This window comes from Orbicella franksi, chromosome 2 (assembly GCF_964199315.1).
Source record: "Orbicella franksi chromosome 2, jaOrbFran1.1, whole genome shotgun sequence".
Lineage (NCBI taxonomy): Eukaryota > Metazoa > Cnidaria > Anthozoa > Scleractinia > Merulinidae > Orbicella > Orbicella franksi.
In genome coordinates, this window is record NC_138146.1 from 2,630,443 (window position 1) to 2,652,495 (window position 22,053).

At 39.4% G+C, this 22,053-nt stretch overlaps 1 protein-coding gene across 1 annotated transcript; it reads right to left on the reverse strand.

Annotated features, from left to right (window-relative positions):
- Positions 1-366: 366 nt before the first annotated feature.
- Positions 367-21,112, reverse strand: LOC145476023 (major vault protein alpha-like). The gene is made up of 30 exons (XM_081455317.1): positions 20,959-21,112; positions 19,671-19,804; positions 19,457-19,523; positions 19,251-19,305; positions 18,804-18,961; positions 18,603-18,694; positions 18,369-18,438; positions 18,178-18,272; positions 18,002-18,068; positions 17,772-17,913; positions 17,265-17,366; positions 16,998-17,088; positions 16,512-16,572; positions 16,317-16,411; positions 15,467-15,551; positions 8,767-8,823; positions 8,543-8,593; positions 8,173-8,218; positions 7,693-7,772; positions 7,386-7,445; positions 7,076-7,154; positions 6,402-6,544; positions 5,136-5,236; positions 4,514-4,604; positions 4,093-4,182; positions 3,933-3,978; positions 3,738-3,802; positions 2,933-3,013; positions 2,763-2,843; positions 367-1,643 (listed from the first exon to the last, which is right to left on the reverse strand). The coding sequence occupies exons 1-30, from the start codon at positions 21,010-21,012 to the stop codon at positions 1,530-1,532; spliced, it is 2,553 nt and encodes an 850-aa protein (XP_081311443.1). The 5' UTR covers positions 21,013-21,112; the 3' UTR covers positions 367-1,529.
- Positions 21,113-22,053: the final 941 nt, after the last annotated feature.

The following is a 22,053-nucleotide window of genomic DNA, read 5'->3' on the forward strand; positions in this document are numbered from 1 at the left end:
TAATGGACGTTTGTCTACTGCAAGACGAGTACAAGCCATGCGCGTTGCGAGTTTGATCGCGCGTGACTGACTCGTGTCTCGTGCTTAGCCACCTGCAACCAGATGTTGATGAAGACTGAAGTTGTACATGAAATGTTAAACTAACTCTACCTAGCTCTTTATTTTTACACATTCAGAGTGAAAATACTAAACACCAAAGTTGTTTCATGTTCTGGCAAAGCCATTCTTTTGGTAATATTTACCTGTAAAAAGCTGTGCTTAGCCTTTTACTAACAATGATATCATATTACGTAAATTGTCCTTCGCGAAACGGAGCGTTTTATCTGTCATAAGAGGTTATGAAGTTTCTTTTATCAGTTTGCTCAAATTTTAGAAAAAAAATACCCAGTGCTTTTGTATTAAAGCGCGATAAAAATTATGAGATTTGAAGTTTACAATGAAAAAAAAAAAAAAAGATTCTTCAAACAAATTCCAAAGTGACTGCTATAACACAGCTGGTGGCGGAATCTGTTCTGCTTCCTCATTTCAACATTACAGCCGCAGATTTATCGAGTCTGCTTATTTTCCGGATTTTTATAATCTTGCTACGAACGTGTTAACTGATTTAAAAATCGCCGCAGGGCTGAGATTTAAGAAGTATCTCTCCTATCTGCGTAACACCAGAAGTGCAGGTGGGGGAGGGGGGCACACCCTACCCACCCTCCCCTCCTGCTTCGCGTGACTTTCTCTCTCCAAATAGTTCCGTGTAGTACATCAAATTGTCTGAATTAAAGGCGTCGTCACACTAGATGTTGTTACATCTTTTCTCGTCATTTTACTTCGACACAAACTATACGAAATATTACCTACGTACACAGGCGTTTTAATATTCATACATGTACAAATGGACACAATTTCAATTTTAAGTAACAACTTTACGGACATATTGTGGAAGCAATATAGAATCAATCCAGCCATTGTTTATTTCGTTTTTGGCTAGATAGATAAAAAGGTCTTTCTCTTCTTCCAAACTAATGAATACAAGTGGCCTTTAGGCCTTAACATAAATTTCGGCCGATGCACGTGAGAGACACGTGATCGGCATGTGCAACGAAAAATCGCGTTCACACGGGAGACAATTATTCGTGATTGGTTTATTTTCTGATACTGTTACAGGTATGTCATACGTGAAGAGTTTACATGAGAGGACAATTACTTTAAAAGCTCACTCAGCCTTGAGTCTGCGACATCATTTAAATAGATTTGATTTTTATTTATTTATTATTTTTCACACGGAGGGAGGGACTAAAGCGGAAACGCGCAAATCGATATTATTTCTTCTCAGCGTCTATTCTACGCGCCCTTTATTCCGTCAGTCCCTTTTGAAATTAGATTCAATTTGTGTGGTGCTTCAAAAATATACTACTACCTAAATTTCAAACTTAATTATTACAATTAAGAAATTTTTCTACCAGCACGTGCAAGAACACCGAGATTTACAAATTTTACTAGTTGTTCTACATTTAGCGGAATATATTCCATTCCAGTCTCTAGCTCATCATTCCTGGCTGAGCAAAGCCGCTAGAGGACTGGTACAAGTTTAGAGGTGTAAAGCCGTCAGTGATAAGTACATTGTGTATTCCCAGTGCCTTGAGAAGTCCGGCCTGTTGAGGAAAAACAGTCAAGTGAAAATGTTTCTTAATATCAGACAATTTGGTGCGCTATGATTGGCTGTTTACACGAAAAATCTTCTTACAAAGAGTTTCGGTTTGACACCCAATCTTTTTTTTTTTGCTTTCCACGAAATCTAGTTTTCAGGACCCCGAGATGCCGATTATCATTCCTGACCAATCACAGCAAACGCGTATCACACAATTAGCCAATCAGCGCACGAAGCAGATATTTGGGAACTGGTCATTATTTACCGCCTCGGGGGAGTCGGAGGATTTTGGGGGATCATTTGATTTTTAGGATAATAGAAGGGGGATTCAGTCATAACTGAGAGCCCAAAAAGGGGGGACCGCGAAATGTCATATGCCCATACGGACTTGGTGGACGGCTATTTGGAACTCTCAAAAGTAACTTTGCAGTTTCCAAACACTTAGGATCGTTAGATTGCTAGTAGGTCAACTCGGAGTTCTCAGTAGAACGGCAGAATTCCACCAGCTGTAAAATCGAATGTGGCCAGCTATTCCGGTTATTAAAATTTGCACACATATAACAATAAATTAAGACTTACAGACGTATCACAAAGAAAATAGTATTTTAAAACGGTGAAACAGTGCTACTTGCTACGTCTAACTTTACGATCACAACACTTTGCGCGCCTCCCCCCCCCCCCCCCCAAAAAAAATGCATGAAATCGCATCTTTGGTAACCTACAATTTCAAAATTTTCTGGAGGAACATGCCCCCGGACCCCACCTAGGTTGGCTTGGCCCTTCGGGTCTCGCTTTACTTTATGTCGCCTGTTATGCTTTATTGGACGCCTGTGAAAACTGCTACATGTAAGAACCCAGATCAGATGTCGGGATGACACGGATCAAGAGACTGCACCATGGCGGCTTCAGTATACTGTAAGTACATCATGACAGCACTAACTATACACGTCGAAAGGTGAATATGTGTGCGAGGGCATCGGGGGGGGGGGGGATCACGAAATTTATCAACAGTTTTGAGGGGGATCACTTCAATAAAATAACATCTAAAAGGGGGATCAGCTGAATGTTACTGTCTTCCATCAGAAATACTTCCAGAATTAAAGGAAACTTGTTTTCAACTTACCTGCGACTCGGGACCAGAGCGAGCAATCTTCTTGATTGCGTCAGAACTCACGGCTTTTACCATGGAAGCGAACTTATTTGACTAAGAAGACAAAAATATCAAGAATAGCTAAGTCAGGATCACTTAAAAAACACTATTACTGCCACAATAACGGATCTCTTGTATCAAACCTCGATTTCTGCTAATTCCTTGGCCTTCTGTAGCTCCAGTTCATTGAGTTTTTTCTGATGTTCAAGTTCGCCTTCTTTTTCCTGAAAATAGCAAAGAAACATTACTGCTTAAAATAAACGCTTACACGGGTAGTCCATGAATAGATACCGTTTTCTGTGTATAAACAGATACTGAACTCTTTTCCCGTCCATTAGTGAATGAGAAGTGTGTGTTTAAGTGGTGCTGTTGTTATTTGTTGTGGTTTTGTAAAGCTACAAAAGCTACATAATGAGCTGAACGCCCTTACTTGCAGGAGATGGCTCGACATTCCTATCTTTGTAACATAATTGCGTTTTCAACCTCACGTGGATGTTTCTCTAAACCCTGTCTCTGTTTAAAAGAAAGCCCGAATTCACGTATAACAACCATTTATCTCTCTACTCAGCATTTCAGCTTCTCACAGCATCAACGATCTAATTTCAACAAAGTTGCTCTAGTTTTTCTCTTCTTCCTTTCTTTTCTCTGAAGAAGGGTTTCAGAAAAACTGAAGGTGAAAAGTTATCCAACATGAAAATAACCCATGCAGACTGCAACCCAGTTGTCTCTCAAAATGTGGTGGCGGGGTGTGGGTGGCAGGGAGGTTTGAGGGGCAAGTTCATACTTTAATCGATTCGAGCATCATGCAGTGGTTGAACACGAAAGTTTGTACACAAAACAGGACTGAAAAATGGTTTGAATAGAAACTTAGATCCTGGGTGACATTCACCTTCATCGATATCACCAGTATCACAGTTGTTCCGTGAACGCGTTTCTTTTATATCTTACCAGTCTTTTAGATTCTAACTCAGCAATAAGTTGAACTTCCTCAGCTTCCGCTTTCAACTTTGCAACTGAAAGAAAGAAAATCTCACGTCAGCGCCAAAGAGCTAACGGGTCTTTACCTCTTCTTGATGATTATGACGTATATGTAAAAATCATATTTCACCAACCAATGCAATATAACTGACTAACTGAATTTACCTTCTATTGCACTTTCGCCTTCGATCAGCAACCGTTCAGCTTGAGCCTGTTAAAATATAATGAAAGTAAATGCAAAATCCCTGAGCAGCAAATGAGAAAGTCAACAAAAAGGCGGACAAAATGAGAAACACAACATGTGAAATATAAATGAGAAACTGACCTGTGCTTCTGCTTTTGTTTGTCCAGAGGATTCCACCGCAGCTGTCACAGCTCTGAGTTCAAATAACTTCACTCGCGCATTCTCTGCTTCCTAAAAATAAAAATTGTTACCTAACTCACTAGTCTTCAAGAGAGGCAAAATAACCCTGGAAAATCGCTCGTAAATCAACCCTCTTCCCCAGGATCGCTTCCTTAGGGAAATGTTCTCTCCCCCACAACCCGTATCATGTCCTAAGTAACAAAGTCGAACTTCACCCCGTGTTAACGGCACACGGTGTTGAAACATACAGAATAAAACGACTTACGAGAGCCACTTAGGTAATTACTTTAGTTTTCTCTTTGACGTATGTCGGCCTTATGGCGAAACAAGCCACTTTATTATTTTTGATTTATTGATTCAAATTGTTGGGCAGTATACTAACCTTCTCGTTCGTGAGTTTCTGTCTTTCTAACATTCCTTTGGCCATTTGCTCCGTTCTCTTTGCTTCGTGTTCTGCCGCTCGCTCAATGGACCTGACGTGATAAATCAATCAACATCTGATTTCATTTCACAGCGAAGATACTTCGCTAAAAGAACAATACTAAAAGAAACACACAACGGCCAATAACGAGAATTGATTTGTTACACTTGGCATTTAATTTAGCCTAAACAAAAACTACGAGGGGTTCTCGATTGTCAGCCACTCACTACTCTTGTACGTATAGTCAGCTAAATCTCTCGTGTACTCTATTGACAGCATACTGAAAAATTGTACGTTAACTACAAATATAAAATGGAGAGTTAAATATGTGGACAGGACTAAGCTGATATTTCTAATAGGCGTTATCGATTTGTGGACCTTTGTGAAGTACTTTCAGGAAAAGCCTAGAGGCTAAAGAGGCCGAATTGAGCTCCCCCCTCCCCCCCTCTCTCGCCCCCAAACCCCTACCGCCCCTATTGCAAGCTATCTCCAATCTTTTTGTGTGTGTCTCCTGCAGAACTTTATAAAGATCTTTTTATAGCAATAACAAGTACTTTCCCGTGTAGAAGTAGAGTCACCTTACTTGGTGGAAATCTCAATTGCCATTTGGACAGATTTACTCAGACTTTCACTCATGTGTAGGTCCACAGGTTCAATACTCTGAATATCCACGTTAGTTACCACCTTAAAAAGAAAACAAAACCATCCAAAAAGGAACACTGAACTTAGATTCGCAACTACCAATCGCTCACTCTTCTTCATCGTAATCACTATAAGCATGGATTTAACGCAAGTTCTTGTCTCCAACTTCTTTTACCATGACCTGCCCGACTTCGTCGTTCATCCATTTCCTCTACAATAATTGCACGTGCTACACTACCCGTTGCTGGGAAACATTTTAATGAGACGTGCTCCGTGGAAACCTACATGTAAGCAACGGCGATGAGGACGAGGCCTAGTAAAAAATGAATTTATATTTTACCAGCGAAATTCGCAACCGTCTAGATCTGTTCAATACGTCAATGGCTCTAAAAACGTGCTCAGGTTAACTATTCAATGACAGCGTTCAAATCCAGATGGAAAGATCGTTTGCCTTCCTCAGACTACGTAGAACCTAGTCATTTCACGTTCTCGTTTTGCAGAGGGACGGCAAAGAAATGTAGACAATTTCAAATTTCGCTGGTAAAAGATGAATTCATTTTTGACTAGGCGTCGTTCAGGCCAAAGTTTGACCCGAAGCAAAAACAGTTTCTAGTTTTCGAGAAGCAAACTTTGTTTCCGCAACATGTCCTCTGCACCATTACTTCCTTGTTTACACAGGATTGTATCATCAAAAATATTCCTTCCCGAATTTTTTTCCACGCGGACAAATGCGGAAGCGTTTACTGCGGAAGCAAAATTGTTCTGAAAAGCACAATCAGAAACATTTTTTGCCTCTAAGAAAGACTGAAAATTTGCTTCCGCAACAAATACGCAGAAACAGGAAAGAAACGGTCCGGAAACAATGTTTCCATTGCAAGGGTTCCTTGTGTTTGCGGGTCTTCTATTGGTGAGTTTGCAAAGAAATTATTTGACCAGTTCGTTTGCATGTTAGTCAAGCCTACAAAACAAGTCTTTCACTGTGTATTGTTAGGAAACTTGATTCGAAAATGTTTTTTGTTTTTTTTTAAGATCATACAAACCGTCAAGTTCCCCTTATAACAAAACTCGCTTGTTGTTTCACCAAGATTTGTAATAATGTTAGTTTTCGATAAAGGTGCCCTCTGGGCTAAAGATATCACCCCAACCGTTTCAGAGAAAACTCGAGGAAATAACAGAAACTTCCGAGGAAAAAAACTGATTTCCTTACCAATTGGTTTGCATCAAATCTAAGCCGTTGTTTAACGTTCCCATCCTTGTCCACGCCAAACACAGCCTTCTTTATAATGGACGTGGAGTAACGATGGAACTCATCAAAAGGAACTTGCGCTACTTTACCACGTATCCGGCTGGCTAAAAATATTAGAAGGACAGTACTTCGAGTAAGCAGACACGAACTGTCCCGCCTCAAAGTAGATAGACACCTTCACAAGGCCGCAAGAAGATCAACAGAAGCACGATAGGTACTTTTACGTTACAACTCAAAATATTGATTATAGCTGTAAAAATCAGTCTTTCCTCACAACTGCACGCAACAAATGCCACATTTATCTGAGTATCCCAAACACAGGCAAGATTTGCAACAATATTGGAGCGAAGTTTCAAATGAATCTGACCATTTCTACCTAACAGCTCCTCATCATTTCTTGAGTACTTTTTTTTACAGAATCAAACTATGATTGTTCGGTTTCAGATTCCAAGTTACAAACATTAAAAGCATCCAATCTGGTTATTCAAGGAAATATGCACACTGCCCCCTTAACACGCTCTTTTCAATGAAATAGGAAGATAGAATTGTCATTAGCCAAAAACCACCAACCAGCAGAAATTTGAAGCTGATTAGTAAAGGGTTCACATTAGATAGTTTTACAAGATGTACCATACCAACACTCTTGCAGGCATTTCCAGTGTAATCTGGAACAGAAAAGATGGCTTGCTCTGATTCATGATTTCCTCTTTCAACCTGAATATATAAATAACAGAAACATTGAGAATGTAAATTAATTCCTTTGGGAAATATGGTCTGTCAGGTTCCAGTTTTGGGAGACAGTCACTTGCAATCAGAATTAACCAGAGTGTACTTGAAAAGACAACACATCAGAAATGTTATTTAAACAACTATTGGCTATTCCATGGAATAAAAAAATCAACAGGAGTCTATGCCCAGTATTTAATAGTTGTCTACAAGACTGACCTCAAAAAAGTTGTTCATTGCAATCTTGATCTTCAGCCGGGCATGGTCAGATGTTTCCACCTGGTGCAAAATAAACAAGTTTCAACATGAGGTGATAAAAATTCATATAGGTGTGATTCTAACTGGTGACCATTGTCAAAACCAACACAAAGATGATTACAGACACAGGGGTGGATGTAGGGGCAGGGTGCAGGAGGTGCACACCCCCCCCCCCCCCTGAGATGAAGCCTTCTTCTTCCTATTGGTTTTTAAAATTTGTTTACGTTACCGGTCAGTTACACCATAGAAAAAGCCTGGACATTCCTACCTCGATAATATCCGTGATGAAATCTGGCCCAAGCATCAGACATATTGTTTTCAAAGCATGTGGTTTTTTTGGTTTCCCAGCTGACATATAAAATAAAAGAGATGTTTGTCAATTGACATTAAAAAAAGAAAAAAACTGGCCAAGCAAGGCACACAAAGTTTCTGCATCAGTAATCCTGATTTTGTTTCTTACTGGTAACTTTTTTTGTTCAAAAATCACCTGTCTTGAGTTCAATTAGAGATTTTGCTTTTAGCATGTAATATAATGGGATAGGATTCTCTTATTGGACAATGGGTGCTCATCTGTAGCAGTAAACCAAATCATGTTTGTTAACACATTAAGTTATTTATGTTGTCACACAACACCTATCCATTGTCACATAACACCTATTCATTGTCACACAACACCTCTCCATTGTCACACAACACCCCACCATCACATTACCTGAAGAACACCTGTAAAGACGTTTATTCTACTCACCACTCAAACTGAGCACATTGAAGTTCTCATGCGGTCCAAGCACAACCTTGAAAATAACAAAGTACACAATCACTTCAACTTCCGTAGAACTATCCAGGAGGTGTTTTGCACTCTTTTAGCTCAAAGATACCATTGGCAATGTACTCTTTTCTGAGTACGTTCTAAGAATTTGTTTGTACATTAATACAATATCCCTTAACTTAGGACTTCATTACTCTCATTTCCATCACCAAAAATGATGTAGGCAATAAATGTTGCCCTGCATTATATTTGAGGGTTTTATTAAGTTCAAGAACGTATGAATGAAATAAGTCTAACACATGCAAAAACCGTGATGTTTCCAAAGAAAATAATCCAGTTATTTACTTACAAGATCTGGTCCAAAGATCACCCTGGCAGTCTTCCTTAAGTAATCATAAACCTGAGGAGAGCACAAACATTACTGTTAAACAGACAGACCTCAACTATTACATGTTCATGAGATTATATTAATAACCGGTAACTAGTATTCAAAACCTTTTAACAATAGTATACCAATTAAGCTTTTGTTGAACAATCCATTGACATTGCTATGGATACCACAAGGCAGGTTACCTGCACAGCAGTGTTTCCTGGGCAACGGTACACAATCACTCTTGTCTTGTCTCGGCCCTAATGCATTTAACATTAAACAAAATAATATAGTTATGTAATATATATGAGTAATAACGAAGAGGCAAGATTTGCTGTTACTCCGAGTTTCGTGCTTACGCACTCATCAGACAGTATTTAATGATAAGCATTCCTATCAACTAGATATATATACACGGTATTAAACAATAGGCTAATTGCTGGACTAGTTGCATTACAATAAGTGATAGTTATACTGGAAAACAATAGGTGTGAAGACAGAAATTACGGGGACGAGTATAAACTGCGTGGGTGCAGTACAATATAAAGAAAGTGTCAAGCGTTCTTCAAGTAGAATTTGTTCTCGTGCCGGCATTTAGAAATAAGTTCTGATCTTTTGTTTAGTAGATTGTCGTTGCTATGTTTGATAATCATTAGTTTTTCTGTGAGGCAGAGGTCGCATCGTTTGGAAATGTTGTTGTAGGGTCTTGCACGGCTAATAATTGACCATTTGATGTTGAAGTCTTGTTTTTTGTCGTGTAGTTGCCAGATGTATTTAGAAAGCTCGGTGCTGTTGATGTGTTTTCTGTGCTTAAATGTGGATTTGTGCTGCGAGAATCTCTGTTTGAATGTTCCTTCTGTCAGTCCAATGTAGTTCTTGGTTGTGTTGTTAGTTGTAACTTGTGCGTTGTAGATTACACTGGAAGTCAGGCATTTGTTGTCTAGCGGGCATTGGTCTTTTTTGCGGCAGTTGCATTGCTCTCCGGTGATTGCGTTGGCGTTGTTGTCGGCGTTTGTTATTTTCATGTTGTGTTTGTTGATTACTGTTTTCATGTTGTCCATGCAACTGTAGCTGACTTTGACGTTGTTTTTGTTGAAGAGGCTGTGGTATTTATGTTGGTTCGGAAAGTGCTTAGCTATGAGCTTCAGGAATGTTCTACCGATGTTTGTCTTTACGTTTTTACTAAATGGAGGGTTGTACCATATAATGTTTCTTTGTCTGTTGCGTCGGGGGCGTGTTGGTTGATTGTCTTCGTTGTAAATTAGTGTTTCAGAGTATCCGCTGGCTTTCAAAGCAGTTTCGTAGATTGGTTTGGCCTTGTTGAATTCGTGTTCGTTGCATGAGTTGGCGGAAATACGGCGATTGATGGATGCTGGAAGTTGCTTTATTATGTTAGGTGGGTGGTTAGACTTTGTGTTGATGTACTGCGGCTCGTCGTTAGGCTTTCTGTAGGGGCAGTAGGTACCTTTTGTAAGATCGAAGGTGACGTCCAGGTAGTTAACAATTTTCATGCTAGTCTGTATGGTAATGTTAAGTCCATATGTCTTGAAGCGTCTTGTTATGTCCTTCCTTGTACGGTCTGCTTGAGGTCCGGAGATGTTTTTGAAGATGGCAAGTCCGTCGTCTCTGTAAAGCCCGATGTTGTCTATCCCGTATATGTTACACAGGTCGTCGAGAATGAATAAGCCTACGAGCTCGCATACTTCGGCTCCGTCGAAGCTGCCCATAGTAACGTCAAAAGAACTGTTGTTTTTCTTGATCCAGGCGGTGTTACTGTCAAAGAGAAGGGATTTTCTTGAATGCATAATAATATCGATGTCGCGGTCCGTAATGGAAGTGAATTGTTTGGCGAAGTTGATTGCGTCTGTAAGAAGTTTCTCAGTAATGGAAGGGTAGAAGTTCTCAATGTCAAATACGGCGAAGGTATGTTGATCTTTGTGTTGTATAGAGGAGAACCAGTTGATGACGGATGATGAGTTTTTCCATTGGTTAAGGCCAGTCTTCTGTCTCACAGTCGTGTTAATGTTCGCGAGGATTTCTTTACTGATACGTCCAATCTCACTTTTTGCAGGGTTAATGAGTCTACATGTAGGTTTGTTCTGGAAGTTGTCTTTATGGTCTTTGAGTGTTATAAAAGCCTGTCGTTCAGCCATGCGTTCCGCGCGGTCGTCAATGTTCAGATTAGTAGCAATGACTTGAGCTTCTTTGTTAATAGCAGTAATCGTATTAGAATTTGCTTTCTTGTACGTCGATGTGATATTGTCCTTGAGAAGCTTGTCGTGCGAAGCTTTGTCTACTTCGTAGTAGTTGGTTGTTTTGTCAGCAGGTATGAATGTTTTTGTGGAGTTGTTTATTTTCCTAATGTCTTGTTGTAGATGGTCTTGGAAGTCATCTCGTATTTGCCTGAATTCAATGTTCTTGATCATTTCGTACACGTCAGTTTCAAAGTTGTTTAGGTCTTCGTTCTGAGGAGGGCATTTTCTTGATTTAAAACCAAAGTTGTTGTTGTCAATGTTGTCGTCGTCGTTGTTGTGGTCTGTGTTATTCTTATCTTTATTCTGTTCGAAGAAGAAGGCTTTCCAACGCATACGCTTGATTACACTTTCGGTCTTTTCGATGAGTTTCTTGAGGTAGGAGTTTCTTGGTGGGATAGGAATGTTCTTCATTGAATAGTTGAATCTTGTTTTCTCCATTGTGGATAACGGCGATCGGCGAAAAGTGCTCTACTGTTGTTAAGCAGGAGCGAATATAACCATATGATAACCGACGGACTTGCCATCTTCAAAAACATCTCCGGACCTCAAGCAGACCGTACAAGGAAGGACATAACAAGACGCTTCAAGACATATGGACTTAACATTACCATACAGACTAGCATGAAAATTGTTAACTACCTGGACGTCACCTTCGATCTTACAAAAGGTACCTACTGCCCCTACAGAAAGCCTAACGACGAGCCGCAGTACATCAACACAAAGTCTAACCACCCACCTAACATAATAAAGCAACTTCCAGCATCCATCAATCGCCGTATTTCCGCCAACTCATGCAACGAACACGAATTCAACAAGGCCAAACCAATCTACGAAACTGCTTTGAAAGCCAGCGGATACTCTGAAACACTAATTTACAACGAAGACAATCAACCAACACGCCCCCGACGCAACAGACAAAGAAACATTATATGGTACAACCCTCCATTTAGTAAAAACGTAAAGACAAACATCGGTAGAACATTCCTGAAGCTCATAGCTAAGCACTTTCCGAACCAACATAAATACCACAGCCTCTTCAACAAAAACAACGTCAAAGTCAGCTACAGTTGCATGGACAACATGAAAACAGTAATCAACAAACACAACATGAAAATAACAAACGCCGACAACAACGCCAACGCAATCACCGGAGAGCAATGCAACTGCCGCAAAAAAGACCAATGCCCGCTAGACAACAAATGCCTGACTTCCAGTGTAATCTACAACGCACAAGTTACAACTAACAACACAACCAAGAACTACATTGGACTGACAGAAGGAACATTCAAACAGAGATTCTCGCAGCACAAATCCACATTTAAGCACAGAAAACACATCAACAGCACCGAGCTTTCTAAATACATCTGGCAACTACACGACAAAAAACAAGACTTCAACATCAAATGGTCAATTATTAGCCGTGCAAGACCCTACAACAACATTTCCAAACGATGCGACCTCTGCCTCACAGAAAAACTAATGATTATCAAACATAGCAACGACAATCTACTAAACAAAAGATCAGAACTTATTTCTAAATGCCGGCACGAGAACAAATTCTACTTGAAGAACGCTTGACACTTTCTTTATATTGTACTGCACCCACGCAGTTTATACTCGTCCCCGTAATTTCTGTCTTCACACCTATTGTTTTCCAGTATAACTATCACTTATTGTAATGCAACTAGTCCAGCAATTAGCCTATTGTTTAATACCGTGTATATATATCTAGTTGATAGAAATGCTTATCATTAAATACTGTCTGATGAGTGCGTAAGCACGAAACTCGGAGTAACAGCAAATCTTGCCTCTTCGTTATTACTCATATACTCAGCTCTACACTATATGTGTATTGAGCACTATTTTAATGGGATCTGCTACTTCCTCATATGGTTATATTCGCTCCTGCTTAACAACAGTAGAGCACTTTTCGCCGATCGCCGTTATCCACAATGGAGAAAACAAGATTCAACTATTCAATGAAGAACATTCCTATCCCACCAAGAAACTCCTACCTCAAGAAACTCATCGAAAAGACCGAAAGTGTAATCAAGCGTATGCGTTGGAAAGCCTTCTTCTTCGAACAGAATAAAGATAAGAATAACACAGACCACAACAACGACGACGACAACATTGACAACAACAACTTTGGTTTTAAATCAAGAAAATGCCCTCCTCAGAACGAAGACCTAAACAACTTTGAAACTGACGTGTACGAAATGATCAAGAACATTGAATTCAGGCAAATACGAGATGACTTCCAAGACCATCTACAACAAGACATTAGGAAAATAAACAACTCCACAAAAACATTCATACCTGCTGACAAAACAACCAACTACTACGAAGTAGACAAAGCTTCGCACGACAAGCTTCTCAAGGACAATATCACATCGACGTACAAGAAAGCAAATTCTAATACGATTACTGCTATTAACAAAGAAGCTCAAGTCATTGCTACTAATCTGAACATTGACGACCGCGCGGAACGCATGGCTGAACGACAGGCTTTTATAACACTCAAAGACCATAAAGACAACTTCCAGAACAAACCTACATGTAGACTCATTAACCCTGCAAAAAGTGAGATTGGACGTATCAGTAAAGAAATCCTCGCGAACATTAACACGACTGTGAGACAGAAGACTGGCCTTAACCAATGGAAAAACTCATCATCCGTCATCAACTGGTTCTCCTCTATACAACACAAAGATCAACATACCTTCGCCGTATTTGACATTGAGAACTTCTACCCTTCCATTACTGAGAAACTTCTTACAGACGCAATCAACTTCGCCAAACAATTCACTTCCATTACGGACCGCGACATCGATATTATTATGCATTCAAGAAAATCCCTTCTCTTTGACAGTAACACCGCCTGGATCAAGAAAAACAACAGTTCTTTTGACGTTACTATGGGCAGCTTCGACGGAGCCGAAGTATGCGAGCTCGTAGGCTTATTCATTCTCGACGACCTGTGTAACATATACGGGATAGACAACATCGGGCTTTACAGAGACGACGGACTTGCCATCTTCAAAAACATCTCCGGACCTCAAGCAGACCGTACAAGGAAGGACATAACAAGACGCTTCAAGACATATGGACTTAACATTACCATACAGACTAGCATGAAAATTGTTAACTACCTGGACGTCACCTTCGATCTTACAAAAGGTACCTACTGCCCCTACAGAAAGCCTAACGACGAGCCGCAGTACATCAACACAAAGTCTAACCACCCACCTAACATAATAAAGCAACTTCCAGCATCCATCAATCGCCGTATTTCCGCCAACTCATGCAACGAACACGAATTCAACAAGGCCAAACCAATCTACGAAACTGCTTTGAAAGCCAGCGGATACTCTGAAACACTAATTTACAACGAAGACAATCAACCAACACGCCCCCGACGCAACAGACAAAGAAACATTATATGGTACAACCCTCCATTTAGTAAAAACGTAAAGACAAACATCGGTAGAACATTCCTGAAGCTCATAGCTAAGCACTTTCCGAACCAACATAAATACCACAGCCTCTTCAACAAAAACAACGTCAAAGTCAGCTACAGTTGCATGGACAACATGAAAACAGTAATCAACAAACACAACATGAAAATAACAAACGCCGACAACAACGCCAACGCAATCACCGGAGAGCAATGCAACTGCCGCAAAAAAGACCAATGCCCGCTAGACAACAAATGCCTGACTTCCAGTGTAATCTACAACGCACAAGTTACAACTAACAACACAACCAAGAACTACATTGGACTGACAGAAGGAACATTCAAACAGAGATTCTCGCAGCACAAATCCACATTTAAGCACAGAAAACACATCAACAGCACCGAGCTTTCTAAATACATCTGGCAACTACACGACAAAAAACAAGACTTCAACATCAAATGGTCAATTATTAGCCGTGCAAGACCCTACAACAACATTTCCAAACGATGCGACCTCTGCCTCACAGAAAAACTAATGATTATCAAACATAGCAACGACAATCTACTAAACAAAAGATCAGAACTTATTTCTAAATGCCGGCACGAGAACAAATTCTACTTGAAGAACGCTTGACACTTTCTTTATATTGTACTGCACCCACGCAGTTTATACTCGTCCCCGTAATTTCTGTCTTCACACCTATTGTTTTCCAGTATAACTATCACTTATTGTAATGCAACTAGTCCAGCAATTAGCCTATTGTTTAATACCGTGTATATATATCTAGTTGATAGGAATGCTTATCATTAAATACTGTCTGATGAGTGCGTAAGCACGAAACTCGGAGTAACAGCAAATCTTGCCTCTTCGTTATTACTCATATACTCAGCTCTACACTATATGTGTATTGAGCACTATTTTAATGGGATCTGCTACTTCCTCATATAGTTATGTAATATATATTGTTAGAGAAATGTCGCAACAAAAATTACAACAAAACAGTACTCAAAATAATTGTTGCAGCAGTTATTTGGGGGAGATTAACACATTGTTCAACGAATATGCTTATCATAGTCATACTAATTTGAATGAACAACACTGTTGAATGCTAGAAGTTTGTTTTACATGTTTTCACTGGTTCACTCATGGTTGCCTCATGGTAAGTGAAAGAGGCTCATTTTATTAGATACCTGCTCTCTTATGACTGAAGGATCAATTGATGACTCAAAGTATGCCATTTTTCGTATGTCTCCACTGCCAATTCCTCCACCATTCCTAAACACAACAAATGAAGATTCCAAATACCAGTGAGATTTATATAGCTTACAGTACCTATGCATATTTAATACTAAAATATAATTTTTACTTGGCTTTCATGAAAACAATTTTCTTGATGGAATTCCGAGATTAAATTAAGTTTCAGTTCAGTTCTGTTGGTCTGTCTGTCTGAGATGTCTCTCAGTCAGTCAGTCAGTCAGACACACAGGCAGTAAGTCAGTCAGTTAATCAGGCAGTAAGTCAGTCAGTCAGTTAGTCAAATATAAGGTAATTGGTCAGTCAGTCATGCAGTCAGTCAGTCAGTCAGTCAGTCAGTCAGTCAGTCAGCCAGTCAGCTAGCCAGTCAGTCAGTCAGTCAGTCGGTCAGCCAGTCAGTCAGTCAGCCAGTCAGTCAACCAGTCAGTCAGTCAGTCAGTCAGTCAGTCAGTCAGTCAGTCAGTCAGTCAGTCAGTCAGCCAGTCAGCCAGTCAGTCAATCATGCAGTCAGTCAGTCAGGTAGTCAGTCAGGTAATGAGCAAAAACCTCATACGATGTGTGACACTGCTGAAAAGTTGTATATAAGGCTCAAAATGCTCTGAAAAGTGTCAAATTTGTTCTGATAAACTAAACGTTTCAGGCTTAGCCCTTCTTCCAGTCAGTCAATCAGGTAGTCAGTCAGTTAGTTAGTTAGTCAGTCAGTCAGTCAGTCAGTCAGTCAGTCAATAAATCAGGCAGCATTACAAAAGACAAGTAATACAGCTGCAATAAACAATCACGACTAACTTGAGAATATTTTCCACATCATCAGTCAGCTCCTTTTCCCACAGTTCCTCATAAGCCCTCAGTAGATAAGACTGTGGCCCCATCACTGCCCGTACCTAAAACAAAGAACATGGCAACAATATCAGTCTGTTGGTGATCTAAAAAGTTATGGTGAAGAACATTCTTAATGATCAACATACACTTCTAGATACTCACAGCTCCACTTTGAGTGTCCCTCACATAAATTCCATCATTTTCACAAAGGGGTACTGCTCTCCTGAAGATTTAATAAATAAATATTACATTGATGTGCCAAAATTATGTTTTTTAAATGAACCACGAATTTGAAGGTTGTACCATTTATAACTATGCACATACTTTCTGAAGTTTTCAAAAGAACATTTCACAAATGGTAGTGGGACAACTGGTTTTCTAAATTCTTGATAAAAATTCAAGACACAACACTTCCTCTAAACTTAGCAAAAGAGATTTTAGCACTTGAGGTTAAATAACTACATCAAAAATCTAAGCAAAAATTAATTTTTCTTTCCAGCCACAGTCAGAAACGTCTTTAAATAAGTTAACTTAAATTTAACAAATACAAACATTAATTTAACTGAAAAACAAAAATAATTATTTAAAAAAAAACATCTTTTCATCCCACAGATCCTAAACTATTCATAGGAAAACAGTATGTCAAACCTTCTTGATTTAACAGTGACTTCTATTGGTGGAATGTACTCAACTGGTCCAAAGATCATCCAACGATCACCAGGGGAACGATGACACTTCTCTGCAGCAAGAGGGAATTAATACTATTGCAAGACTGTTTTAAATTAAGAATAACTATTGAGACTAAATTATACTAAAGATGACTTGATGTTCAACCAAGAGAACATATAATCAATATTAATATTAATAATAATAGTCTTTAAAACCAATAAGCTGTGGCTTCCAAGGTTTACATACTCTTTATAGAGATGTCATCAAAATGATCCACTGCCGACAGGACCAGAGCTTCATCTGCTTCTAAAATATATGATTTCAGTATGCCACCTTCTAAATCCTCCCCTGAAAGTAAGATAGATGTAAATAACCATAATTAATGACAATAAATTTTTAACATACTCACTTGCTTAATGACATAACACTATCATCATGATTGTTATGTGCATAGCTATCTTGATGCCTTAGTGCCCTGTTAGTTTCTCTATTAGCCTTAAGGAGCTCAGTCACAACATTTCAATGTGTTATTTTGGCCGTGTTCACACATTACCTTTAGATTGAAGGAAACCTGAAAGTAATAGTTTACTAAGATAGAAAAACACCAAAGAGATCATGATGGCCAATAAAGGAACAAAGATGGTTAAGGATCAAGAAGATTAACACAGATTACAAATGACTTGTAAACTTGAAACATTTAGGCTTAACTTTTCAAGTTGTGGAAACTGTGAGGTAGCCCCCTTAAGCACTTGCCTGGATGTAAGAAAAAGGAAATGACTCCCCTCCTTAGTTCTTTCTTGCCCAGCTGATTGCGACCTTTATCATCTATGGGGTCAGTGACTATGCAGTATTCCTGACGAGACAGTACTGTCTGAGTGACTTCAGCCACAACCTCCTGTTGATTAAATTATGTGACAAACAAGTTGACCATTTTTTGTTTACGTAAAATGAACTTAGTGGCCTTATATGTACATGAAACTCACCTCAGAAACCTCTGGTATATACATCTCTGTGTCTTCAAAGGTGACAAGCCACTCATCCCCTGCATTTCTGGAAAAAAAATATATGACATAGAATATATAAAATAATAAATTAGATGAAATAATTATAACAGCTATGGTATGACTGCCTGTAAAGAGAATGACTGTTTTGGGCTCACCGCTTCTTTCCAAGTGCATCAGTACAAGTCTGCTTGGCCCTCATGTGTAAGGCTGTAGTCTCTGTTAATGTGTGAGCGGACTCAACACCTAAAACCTGCAAGAGAATGGATGTCATGTATTTAGTCATGCTTTGCTTACAGAATAAATTGCTAATTTGATCACAAAACACTAGGCTGGATTGATTACAAACCACTTCACAGACTCCTGGCAAATAAGCTCCCAAGTCCCTTATTAACCATTGTTCAGATGTCACCCGTTTCCTGAGATGAGACAAGGAGAAGAAAAAACATAGCTAATTTAAAATAATCTACTCTAGATAATGTGATTTTTAATGATGTGCAGAATTAAATTAAATGAAAATTCCGACTTGTGTTTGTTGTGTGTGTACTTGTTAGCTTTCACGTGAGGTTTATACCAAACCTACTTTCCTGTCTTGTCAATTAAGTCCTCCTTTGCCTTGAGTCGTAGTGCTTGTCCATATTTTATAATACGTGGCTTCACCCTCCGTACTATTTCCTGCAGAAAGATTACACAAATGGTCAACAGGGGTTTTGATTAAGAGATAACCTTGAAAGAACAACTTAAGGCCAATGACAGTGCCACTGTTTGCATAGAACTAACATACAGCATATGGTGTTGGTTTGTAGGTAAGAGGCCCTTCTAGCTGCCATAGGTCTCCACTTTTACGTTCCTCATCACCGTCCATATGATCCATAATAGCCATTAACTGAAGACCTTCATTTGGTCCAAGCACTGGAAGAGCCTTGATTCCAGATTTATATCCTAGACAATAACAAAACAAAACATCTTAACTAACTTTTTTTATAATTTAATATTGCATTTGGTCAGATGTCAAGCTTTTCCGACAAATTGGTGATATTTCCTTCCAGTCTTATTTGATTCAGTAAAGTTAAAATGTTGCAATGATTAATTTTCCTTGGTTAAAGTTTCTTTTATCAGAGGGTGGTTAAAACAGATACAGTTAATTTGACTGACGTTTTTCCATTGACTCACTAAACATGACTGAAATCAATATTCAAAAACTGAATAATTATTATACTTATACATGTACCTTCTATTTTTCTTGCCCCTTCAATGGTTTCTCCAGGGTACAGAGGAAATGGCTCCTGAGTAGCAGAAACCTGTTTTAGTCTTTTAAAAAAGAACTGAAGGGTACTTCAGAATCATTGTCTTTTTGTTTGTACATTCAACTGAGCACAATCACGTGTAGGCCAGTCCACAATGTCTGTCATGAAGCTGTAATATTTAGTTATTCACCTTAAAAAACCTCATTTCTCTGTGGCCATGATTCAGGTGACACTGCTTTCCTGGTTCACAAGGTTGTCTAAAACAAGGTGGAGCAATGACAAGTTAACAAAATGAAGTCATAGCAAGAATATAGATTAAAGGCAATCACAGCCTGGAAAAATAATATCAAGAATTAATTATACCATCCTTTTCCGGATGACAGAACTGAAGTCATTGCACTTACTTGACAGGGTTCTCTATGACACAGTAGTGGCCAGGTGGAATGACGACAAATGGCAGAGGACCTTCCACTAACTTATGATTGTCTTGAAGAATTAAACTCTTAGGTCCAACTTCTAATACAGTCACATTGGTGTTCTAAGAGGAGTAAAGTACATGTATGAACTACATACTGTACATAGTAAATTTCCAGATCTTAGTTAAAAAGCTGTTACTTGGAATGATTGGCATTTAATTTCTTGGAAATTATGATCTAAATAAATATCCCCTTTCAATTTGTTTACCTAGGTTCCAAAGATATAGAGTGGCAGATCTAGGGGAGGGACCTGGAGGACCTGCCCCCTCCCCCTCTTATTTTGGGTAAAAAAAAAAAATGCAGGAGGAAGAAAACCCAGTGGGGCAGGCAAACCTCAACCCCTCCTCTCCCCCCCCCCCCCCCCCCCCTTAGCTCAAGGTCTGGATCCACCACTGATATATCAGGATGTTTTTAAGAGGAACTTTTTGTCATGCGATGACTGATTTGATTGGTAAACTGACTTTCCTTACACTGACATCTGTAAATTACTAAGGATTAGAGCCATTGTTGGGTGAGGCTTTTAAAGAAATGTTCCTGGCTGGGACAGGTGTCAATATTATTTTAGAAGGAGGAGAGACTGTAACATCATCAAGAGGTAAAAATGCAAGCCATAAGTCTAACATTAAGGCTTCTCTCTCTGAACGACTTTGTAGTTGTTCATGCGACAAGCTCGATATTTTCCCCTGATTTTTTAAACAATGCCTGCCTGACAACTGACACTCTTGGCTCTGACGTACAACTCCATTGACGTCACCATAAGTCCCTTTCACTTTCCCGATCGAGTAATTTTCATGGTCTTTCATATGCAAGACAGGAACAAACAATTCCAAGATTCAGGGGAAAATATTACTGGTGAAATTTCACGTTCAGTCTCTGCATTGTGATTATTCTGAGCTCTGATCGCCCATTTATTTTCGGGACAAAGACGAACAACTCTAACAACCCAAGAAAACAAATCACAACTTCTGAAAACAAACGCGCACGGTTCCAAATACAGCCGTATTATTTGTCACTGTTCTGTTGCTGCAAAAACCGGGTCAACATGCTGAGCACCTAAGACTTAAAAAATGACTGGATGAAATTATTTTTTAAAACTGCACATCAGCTGAAACCCCTTCGAAAACTGCTGTCAACGATCAAGACAGATTTGCAGAGCTCACTTTCAAGTTATCGTGCACCCGACTCAAAAGCTAAATTTACTTATGAATGTACCTACCAGATCTAAGAGGTGAATATACTGCATTGGCTGGATACGGACAATGTTATTCATTTTTTTTCCTGTGAGGCGCTAACAAACAGACGACAAAAGTGAGGCCCGAAAGTGATAGAATGCACCTTCCTCGCTGTCGAACATGTTTATATACCCAGTGCATTCTGGGTCGCTCCTAATTTGGAGCTTTTCGTCACCAGTACTTCTTGGGCGCCTTTTCTTCCAAATTTGGTATTTGAACATTTCCCGGGAAAGTCAAATCTCCCGCGTTGCATCACTGTCCATCAAGCTCGAACTCGAAGCTTGCCCTCGCGTTTTTGACGAAATGTTCGGGGTTTTAATAGAGCCTTTAACGTAAATTATAAGGATCAAGTTTCGCTTACAGCCTTCTTTGAAGCATTTCCGAAAGGATGATGGTAGAAAATGAGTGGTAGAAGTCGCAAATCGCACTAGAAATCCAGGACGTTCTTCATGAAAAGGAAGGGAGATTGCCACCTTTCACTTTGTCCTCGCCTCAGTTGAAGCTCAGACGTTTTCTCGTGGACTGGCTCGCTGCCTCCTCTGAGAAGATTAAAAGCTCACATGGAGTGCTTCATTTAGCTGTTTATTACATGGACTTTTATGGACAAGTTTGATATCAACGAACACCAACTTTATCTTGTCGCGTTAAGGGCCTACCTAACCGATTCATGCGCGCGCTCGCACGCGTAGCTAAGGACTCCGAGGTGAAATTTCACTTCTGGTTACTTATGTTAGCCTGAGCGCGGAAAATAAAAACAACTCAAGAACTTGCAAATTCGCTAACATTTAAGATGTTTTTCTTTGTGCTTTCTCAAAGTAGTGTCAAATCGTGGTGTCACTTAAAATCTGTCGTTGTATGTATCAACTTCATGCATGATGACGCATCGATGGCGAGGTGTGACAAAGGATCGAGACAAAGAAGCACATTGTGATCTGAAGTATGTTTGGGCATAAAACGATACACATCAGCCTCCCCTTTACCAGATCGCGAAAATCGAAAGATGTGGAAATTGTAGGAGCAGAAATCTAACTTATAAATTCTGTACTAGCACGCATTAAATATCTCTAGAACTCGACAGA

Bases quoted from the DNA above. Each gene is read 5' to 3' on its own strand.
- LOC145476023 (XM_081455317.1), bottom strand. From the start codon at position 21,012: ATGAATAACATTGTCCGTATCCAGCCAATGCAGTATATTCACCTCTTA. The intron at 19,306-19,456 runs GTGAATAACTAA...TCTGCTACTCAG, and splicing joins GAGAAATGAGGTTTTTTAAG to GAGCCATTTCCTCTGTACCC. The intron at 15,552-16,316 runs GTTAGTCGTGAT...TGTTGTGTTTAG, and splicing joins GATGTGGAAAATATTCTCAA to GAATGGTGGAGGAATTGGCA.